The 9,379-nt window shown below is 48.3% G+C and overlaps 1 protein-coding gene across 1 annotated transcript; it reads left to right on the top strand.

The window, feature by feature from the left end:
• Positions 1 to 618: 618 nt before the first annotated feature.
• Positions 619 to 6,345, top strand: IL36RN (interleukin 36 receptor antagonist). Its single transcript, XM_054475726.2, has 5 exons — positions 619 to 719; positions 890 to 945; positions 2,328 to 2,413; positions 3,598 to 3,725; positions 3,927 to 6,345. The coding sequence occupies exons 2-5, from the start codon at positions 917 to 919 to the stop codon at positions 4,149 to 4,151; spliced, it is 468 nt and encodes a 155-aa protein (XP_054331701.1). The 5' UTR covers positions 619 to 719; positions 890 to 916; the 3' UTR covers positions 4,152 to 6,345.
• Positions 6,346 to 9,379: the final 3,034 nt, after the last annotated feature.

Genomic DNA, 9,379 nt, shown 5'->3' on the forward strand with positions numbered 1-9,379 from the left:
ATTGGTTTTCTGATGATGCACTCAGAAAAGACAAGTATTCACATTTTTCCTTGTGGCTGATCTGGATTTTCAGGTTTTTCTACAATGAACATGTAGGCTGAACATTCCCTAAGCAGGAGAGTCCCACCTCCAACATCTCCCATAGGCCTGGCAATGGCAGGCAGGAAAGACAGAGGAAGGAAGGAGGGAGAAGGGAAAGAGTGAAGGAAGGAGTGAAAAAGGTAAGGAAGAAAGGGAATAGGGGAGGAAGGGAGGAAATGGGGAGGGAAAGAAGGAAAGGAAGGAAAGAGGGAGGGAAGAAAGGAAGGGAAAAGGGAGGGAGTGAGTGAATGAAAGATGGAGAGAAGGAAGAAAGGGAGGGAGGCAGGGAGGAAAGAAAGTTGTGCTTCCCTTGAGCTGCCATGGGCACTGACTCTTAGGGTCTGAAAGCCCGTGAGATGCAAAAGCCGAGTGCTCACAAAGAGCTGGAAAGCCTCAAGGAAGTTCTTCAATATTGCTGGAAGGAAACTGTCTCCAGAGGCTTCCCTCCCAACGACAGATAATGAGAAGCAAGTGTTTCCGGTGACTTAGGGTGATGTGAAATCACACTGGGAATCCTGCTCCTCCTCAGGTCCTGGCAGTTTCAGGGCCCCTCCCTAGGCCTTACTTAAAACGCTGAGGCATCTTTGGAGGAACAGGCAGACTCCACAGCTCCCGCCAGGAGAAAGGAACATTCTGAGGTATGCTCTGGGGCGCTGGTGGGACCGGAGCTCTCTCCTGACCCCAGACCCAGAATCTGCTCTGTGGAGGCTGTTCACATGCTGGGGGGCTTGGCACGGCTGCTTGCTCCCCAGACCCCAGCCAACTCAGCCTCTCTCTCCATGATTTTCTGTTGTTTATTCCAAAATAGGGGAGTCTACACCCTGTGGAGCTCAAGATGGTCCTGAGTGGGGCGCTGTGCTTCCGGTAAGTGTATGAGGCCCTGGTTTGGTGGTGTCCTCTGAGGGAAGTGAGTTCTGGATAGACCCGTTGTCCAGCTCTGAGCAGGAGGGAGGAAGGGAGGGGCTGCCATTGCAGCTGGGAAATTGTGACCAGCACCTCACTGCTCTTAGAGTTTTCCCAGCCTTTTTCAAATAGGGGCAGGACTGGGGCAGGCCATCTCACAAGGGTTCCCTGATGCTGAGGGGGACAAGTGAACTGCCCAGTCTAGAGCTGCAGCCAAGTCTATCCAAGGTGGGAACAGGAGCCAGGATCCCTGCTCAGAGCTCCTCCATTGCCCCAGCACAGTGAATGGATGTAAGCTCACCCACTCTGTGCCCCTACCTCCCTGCTGCTCTTTAGGGATAATAATAAAACAAAAACCATGACCATCAGTTAGCCTGTCCACCCACTGGCGTGTACCAAACCAGACACTCTGCCGTGCTCTGAGCTTTACAACAGAGGATGAGAGTGGTCGTTTCTCTCAGTCTAATAAAGCACTTCCCACGATGTGTTCTGTGGGACTTGATTAGAGGAGTCCCATAGAGGCATCCAGGAGATGCCTAACACAGTGGAGCTCACTGATCAGGTAAATGCAGGGAATTATGCTTTCTATATCCTCTCATAAGAGAACCACAGCCCAGCTCAGCATATGAGTGATTTTGAGGTTTTCTGAAGTAAGGCAACTTGTTGAATCATATTTAGCCATGCATCGACCCAATTTTTATACTGCATCCTTTTCCCCCATATAACTTTTGGAGAAACCCACTTTAGGATACATCTTCCACCTCATAGGATGCCAGGAAATCAACTGAGTTCAAAGATGAGAAACAACTTTGAAAAGTAAAATAAAAGAAATTTAAATTTAAAGAAACTCCTCACTTAGTAAGGAATATATGACTAAATAGAAATACATGTATCTTGAAGAACTGAAGAATCAGGCTTTAATCTGGAAGAGGCCTGGATGTTATCCAACCCATCATCTTAGTGTAGCAATGAGGAGGCTCAGGCCCAGAGTGGGTGAGAGAGTTGTCTGCTGCGACTCAGCAGCATTGGAGGCAGAGATGGGGCAAGAACCTAGGGCTCTGACTCACTGTGCAGCTTCTCTTCCAACAAGAGATGGGTTGGGGCAGAAAAGGTTGAATAAGGTGAAGGAGCAAACCACAGACTCCAGTGGGAGGTTGTGGGGTCATCCTCCTGGTAGGGCATGAGCCCAGCAGGGCTGGGAGAGAAGGCTGTGCTGTTACTTCTGGCACAGTAGGAAGAAAGAGAGACAAAATGCCTGAGATCAGGGGGTTCTCTGGATCCAGGGCATGCTGAAGTGTACACCCTCCCCCTAATGTAGTCCTCACCCCTTCCTGATGTTTCAGAATGAAGGACTCGGCATTGAAGGTGCTTTATCTGCATAATAACCAGCTTCTAGCTGGAGGGCTGCATGCAGGGAAGGTCATTAAAGGTTGGTGACTAAACATGACCCACTTTCCTTGGTCTCTATACACTCTCAGGGGAGGGGGCCGGAAGAGGGCTTAGAATAGTCATACAGATTAGCACAGGCCTACAGAGCCCAGGCATTAGGGCAGCACAAACCAGGCTCTAAGCAAAGGCAAATAAAATACCACACCTCTCAGCAAAGTGAAGACACAGGCTCTGGGGCCACCTGAAGCTTCTATGCAGAAGTGGGAATGTTTTCCAAGAGGCATGTCTTGTCATTCCCTTACAGGTAGATTTAGCTCAAGCATTGCATTCCCTGGGAGCCAGTACCAAGGAGAGAACTAACGTAGATTCTCTATACCTTTTTTCCCATATGGGAGTGGGTTTCTGCCTCTCTACCCTGGGTCCCCTCTGCTCTCTGAAGATCCTCAGTCACTTAAAGTGGAGGGACCCGAAGAACAGGTGGCATTGTTGGACCTCCTGCTTGCTCACTCTGCCCCATGCACTGCAACTGGTCCCTCTCTAAAATAGTTCGCACCTGCCCACCCGGGGCACACTTGCTGAGCACAGATGCCAGGTAGATCCTTCAGCTAGGCCATATGTGTATGTGTGTGCTTACTGGTGTATGTACGTGTGCATGCAGACATATATGTGTGAGCATATGTGTGCATGCATGTATCTGTGTGTAACCATGTATGTGTGAGTGCAGGTATGTATGTATGAGCATGTGTGTGTATATGTATATGTGTGTATGCATGTATCTGTGCATGTATGTGTCTGATGTATGTGGGTAGTGAGGGGATGTACAGAGAGGAATGAGACCCTCTTTTGCTCTCAGCAACCTCACAGGGTGTAGAAAGTTGTCCAAACAACTCCAAAGGAGGGCTTATCAAGACAGGTTTCAGAAAAAGGCCTGAGACCCAAGGGGCATTAAAGGAGGGGGTTGAATCTATTTTGGGGTATAGAGGCTTGAAGATTTGACCCTGAACTAGAGGGTGGGGTGGAGGTGGTACAACATGCTTCCATGCCTTGATGTCCACTCTGGGCCAGTGGACAGGAGAGGCCATGTCATGACAGCTGCTGAGAGGCCTCCCTTCTGCCCAGCCTGGGGGCAGGCCATCTCACAGCAGTCCTGTGCCCTAGAGCCCAGGACACGGGGAGAAGGAGGGAAAGGCATCCAGGGCCCTGCATCTGGCCTCCTTCCCACAGGTGAAGAGATCAGCGTGGTCCCCAATCGGTGGCTGGATGCCAGCCTGTCCCCCGTCATCCTGGGCGTCCAGGGTGGAAGCCAGTGCCTGTCATGTGGGGCGGGGCAGGAGCCGACTCTAACACTAGAGGTGAGACTTGGGGCATCCTCACTGGGGACTGAGCCACAGATGCTGAGCCCACTGAAGCTGGGCAGCCCACAGCCCTGGTGCTGTGGGACACCCTAGCAGGATTCTGTTGATGGCAGCTTTGCCTCCTCCCTAAGGACCCTGCCCAGCCCTCCCTCTGCCCCTGCTTCTGCCCTCACCTGCCCTGCTCTCCTCTGCTGGCAGCCAGTGAACATCATGGAGCTCTATCTTGGTGCCAAGGAATCCAAGAGCTTCACCTTCTACAGGCGGGAAATGGGGCTCACCTCCAGCTTCGAGTCGGCTGCCTACCCGGGCTGGTTCCTGTGCACGGTGCCTGAAGCCGATCAGCCTGTCAGACTCACCCAGCTTCCCGAGAATGCCGGCTGGAATGCCCCCATCACAGACTTCTACTTCCAGCAGTGTGACTAGGGCAACATGCCCCCCCAGAACTCCCTGGGCAGAGCCAGCTCGGGTGAGGGGTTAGTGGAGGAGACCCATGGCGGAAAATCACTCTTTCTGCTCTCAGGACCCCCACGTCTGACTTACTGGGCACCTGGCCACTTTCTCTTCTGGTTCCCAGTTTGGGTAAATTCTGAGATTTGGAGCTCAGTCCACGGTCCTCCCCCACTGGATGGTGCTACTGCTGTGGAACCTTGTAAAAACCATGTGGGGTAAACTGGGAATAACATGAAAAGATTTCTATGGGGGTGGGGTGGGGGAGTGGTGGGAATCATTCCTGCTTAATGGTAACTGATCAGTGTTACCCTGAGCCCCGCAGGCCAACCTGTCCCCAATTGAGCCTTATAGGGTCAGTAGCTCTCCACATGAAGTCCTGTCACTCACCATTGTGCAGGAGAGGGAGGTGGTCATAGAGTTAGGGATCCATGGCCCTTGGCCCAGCCCTAGCTCCTTCCCTTTAATCCTGCCACTGACATATGCTATCTTTTCTATCTCTACCCTCATCTTCTTGCTGTGGGCATGAGGAGGTGGTGATGTCAGAGGAAATGGCTCGAGCTCAGAAGATAAAAGATAAGTAGGGCATGCCGATCCTCTTTTAAAAACCCAAGATACAATCAAAATCCCAGATGCTGGTCTCTATTCCCATGAAAAAGTGCTCATGACATATTGAGAAGAGCAACTTACAAAGTGGCATATATTGCAATTTATTTTAATTAAAAAATACCTATTTATATATTTCTTCATAGAAAAATGTCTGGAAGAGTTTACTTCAATTGTAGCAATGTCAGGGTGGTGGCAGTATAGGTGATTTTTCTTTTAATTCTTTTAATTTATCTGTATTTCTTAATTTTTCTACAATGAAGATCAATTGCTTGTATAATAATAAGAAAAGAAATTAATCTTGAGGTAAGCAGAGTAGACATCATCTCTGATTGTCCTCAGCCTCCACTTCCCCAGAGTTAAATTCAAATTGAATCGAGCTCTGCTGCTCTGGTTGGTTGTAGTAGTGATCAGGAAACAGATATCAGCAAAGCCACTGAGGAGGAGCCTGTGATGAGTTTGTGTGGCTGGAATCTCTGGGTAAGGAACTTAAAGAACAAAAATCATCTGGTAATTCTCTCCTAGAAGGATCATAGCCCCTGGGATTCCAAGGCATGGGATCCAGTCTCTAAGAAGGCTACTGTACTGGTTGAATTGTGTCCCCCTCAAATTCACATCCTTCTTGGAATCTCAGTCTGTGAGCTTATTTGGAGATAAGGTCTCTGCAGATGCACTTAGTTAAGACGAGGTCATGCTGGATGAAGGTAGACCTAAATTCAATATGACTGGTGTCCTTGTATGAAAAGGAGAGGACACAGAGACACAGAGGAGACGCGGGGAAGAAGACTATGTAAAGATGAAGGCAGAGATCGGAGTTTTGTGGCCACAAGCCAAGAAACACCAAGGATTGTGGCAACCATCAGAAGCTTGGAAGAGGCAAAGAAGAATTCTTCCCCAGAGCCTTTAGAGGGATCACGGCTCTGCTGAAACCTTAATCTCAGACTTCCAGCCTCCTGAACGAAGAAAGAATAAATTTCGGCTGTTTTAAGCCACCAAGGATAATTGGTTATGGCAGCTCTAGGAAACTAATACAGCTGCTCAAATGATCCCTGTCTCCTCATGTTCACATTCTGTGTGTGTCCCCTCCCACAATGTACCAGAGTTGTCTTTGTGACCAATAGAATATGGCAGAAGTGATGGCATGCCACTTCCAAGATTAGGTTATAAAAGACACTGCAGCTTCTACTTGAGCACTCTCTCTCTGCCACCCACCACCCCCAATCTATCTTGGCTCACTCGCTCTGGGGGTAGCTAGCTGCCATGCTATGAGCAGGTCTATAAAGAGACTTATGTGGTAAAAAATAAAGTCTCCTGCCCACAGCCACATGAGTGAACCTAGAAGCAGAGACTGTGAGATAATCAATGTTTGTTGTTTTAAGTTGCTCAGTTTTGGTCTAACTTGTTATGCAGCAATAGATAACTACTATGCAGAGAAAGAGAAACAAATGCATTTGTTTTATTATTGCAATTTTCTCCAATATTTTTTATTTTCCTTCTCACAATGAACAACTATCCTTCATTTACCCAAATATTCTATTTAAAAGCTAATAATACAACATTTGTTGAGTCATCTGGTTCTGCAAAGTTGAGATCCTCTGGTCCTATGTGCCAGGAATGAACTCCAGTGTCCCCACCCAAACCCTGGGGAATGGGAGCAGAAGCCAGAGGAGGAGCCCATATCTGAGCCCCAGGTATTCCACCTGCACCTCACCTGTTGGACTAGCTTGGTGGTTGAGAGTCCATTGAGGCACTGGCAAGGAGGTGGTCAGGACAGACAGGGCTGCCTGCCTCTATGGACCTCACAACTCCAGCCCAGATTCAGCTGAAGTCCTCAGGCAACAGGCAGCACAGCTCCTACCCCAGGCCTCTCAGGGCTGCCAAGAACATGAGCTCCGGATGCTAGGCTGTGTTTCAGACCCTGTTCACACTCTCTTTGTCCATGGGCCCAGACACAGTCTTGTGTTGCTCCCTCTGCTTTTGGGTCCTCCATCCATCCTCTCTGCCTAGATAAATCTCTCATCTTTCAATACCCTGCTAAGATGTCACCTCCTCCAAGAAGCTTTTACTGAGTTGAGACACCCCCAGCTATCTGATCTGGCAATGTTTTGTATGCACCTCCCTGCACTGTAGTACCTTAACTTGGAGTCTGTGGCCCCTGGGATGACCTTAAGGTTAGGGACATATAAGTTTGTCTCTCAGCACCTTGCATAATGCTTGGCACATAATGGAAACCCAATGAGTATATAATGTAGAAACCATTTCTCCACCCTGGAATATTCTCTCCCTCTCTTCCACCCATCTAAACAGGCCCACCCCTAAGGGAGCAGCTTAAATTCCACCTCATTCTTGAAGGTTTCTCCAGCCTGAATTTGTTGCTTCCTCATTTGTAGGATGACAGAACTCAGAAGAGCTTTAGCCATGATGAGCCGACGCAAGTCAGTAGTAAAAGAAGGAATATAAAATGCCTCCTTCAGGAATGTACAGGCTGGACATCATGACTATACAAGTGAAAAAGAGTGGCTTTAGATTTCTGCAATTTTGGTATAAATCACTGGCCTGGACCTGTATTTACAGAGATGCAATACTCACATCATGTGGGGTTTGTACAAATTGCAGACATTGAGGAACAGAGAATGTTCCAAGGGCAGGCTGTAGGGAAGAGGCTATGATGTGGGAGGTATTATCCTGAAAAAAGCAATGCACAGGGAGCCCTCTTCAAGCACTTAAAGGCTTGCCAAGTAGAAGAATATGCTTGTTCTGTGTAATTCCAGAACACACAAGCAGAACCAATGGGTGCAAATTATGTGGAGGCTGTTTTTCCTATATGACCCCCATATTTTAACCACAAGGACCACAAACATTGATAGTGTTTCTTCAAGAGGTTGTGTGGTCCCTGACCCTGGAGATGTTAAGGCAGAGCCTAATTAACCAATTTCTCAGGGATGCCATAGCACAGATTTCTCCAATTGGAGGGTGACTATGATTCCATGTCTATGAGATGGAGTTTCACTCTGTCACCCAGGCTGGAGTACGGTGGTGCCATCTTGGCCCACTGCAACCTCTGCCTCCCAGGTTCAAGTGATTCTCCTGCCTCAGCCTCCCAAGTAGCTGGGCCTACAGGTGCATGCCACCATGCCTGGCTAATTTTTGTATTTTTAGTAGACATGAGGTTTCACCATGTTGGCCAGGCTGGTTTGAACTCCTGACCTCAAGTGATCTGCCTGCCTTAGCCTCCCAAAGTGTTGGGATACAGGCATGAGCCACCACGCCTGGCCTAAAGTCCATTCAATTCTAGGATTTTTTTTTTTGCCCAAGGAGCTTCTCTGCCACTATTGTTTCCAATATGTCCTTGGCCCACAGCTTAGAGAGTCTGGTCTTCTTAATTATCTTTTCAAGTGTTTATGACTTAATTCCTCAGCTAGACTGTAAAACTACTTAACAACAAGGAGTGTGTATTGAATGTCCGTGTCACACAGCAGTGTAAATGCTGGGTAAACACTCATTGGTTGCCTGACATAGTAACTCATGCTTTAAGCCTTCCCATAGAAGGGTGAGAGATTGGGAGAGTGGAAGAAGAATGATCACTGGCCTTAGAAAGCAGAAATCTGGTCCCATTTCTGCCCATCTTTTCTCATTTCTCATCCTGCAGGCATCTGAGTCTTAGACCCACCTATCCCACTTCCTCAAGAAGCCCTTGGTGGAACTTTGCAAATGACCAAAGAGGGAGAATTATAATAAGGTTGTTAGTTTCCAGAGAATATTACACCTAAGCTTCTCCACCCTTGTAATGGATGGATGGATGGATGGAAGGACAGAAGGGTGGATCGATGGGCAAATGGGTGGATGGATGGATGGATGAATGATGGATGGATGGAAGAATGGACAGATGGGTAGATAGATGGGCAGATGGGTGGCCAGGTGGGTGGATGGATGGATGGACTGAGTCAAGTAATGTCAATTAGAGACCTGAGTGTTCTTTCCTCTGTGCTCTACTCACACTATCATATTTCCTAGCAGTCCATGGCACATGATGTCTGCTCATTCTCAGGGTGAATCTGAGGTCAATATCTTTGCAGTTGGGTTTTCCTAGATGTTCTGTCCCATCAAGCTGGTACCACTGAAAAGCAGAGACTTCCTTCTCATCTTTCCAAACAGAGCCACACTCACAGTGCTATCAGCCCCTTCTCTTACTCTGGCTGTCTGGCCACAGCCTGGATTCAGACATCAGAATTTGTTCTGTCCTTGGGCTTGCCAGACATACTCTCTCTTGCATTCACCACCTCTTGAAGCCTAGGATGGAGCCCCACGGGGCACCAAAGATGTCTGACCCCAGCACTGTTTATCTGGCTGCAAACCCACTAATAACATAGTCAATGACAGTAGGTACAGAGCAGGGGCCCCATACCTTGTTTCTGCCAAGGCTTTATGGATGACTCTCTCCCCCTTCAACAAATGCTCATTAATGTTCCCACCGTCTTATTATTCATGCTGTACAAAAGACATTGTGAAATGCCCAGGCTCTTCTTCCTTCATGCCCTGCAGCCAATTATAGAGATTGGTGCAGGCCTGACCCACCCTTACCAGGTGGTATAAACACA

Source organism: Pongo pygmaeus, chromosome 12 (genome assembly GCF_028885625.2).
Source record: "Pongo pygmaeus isolate AG05252 chromosome 12, NHGRI_mPonPyg2-v2.0_pri, whole genome shotgun sequence".
In the NCBI taxonomy this organism is placed as follows: Eukaryota; Metazoa; Chordata; class Mammalia; order Primates; family Hominidae; genus Pongo; species Pongo pygmaeus.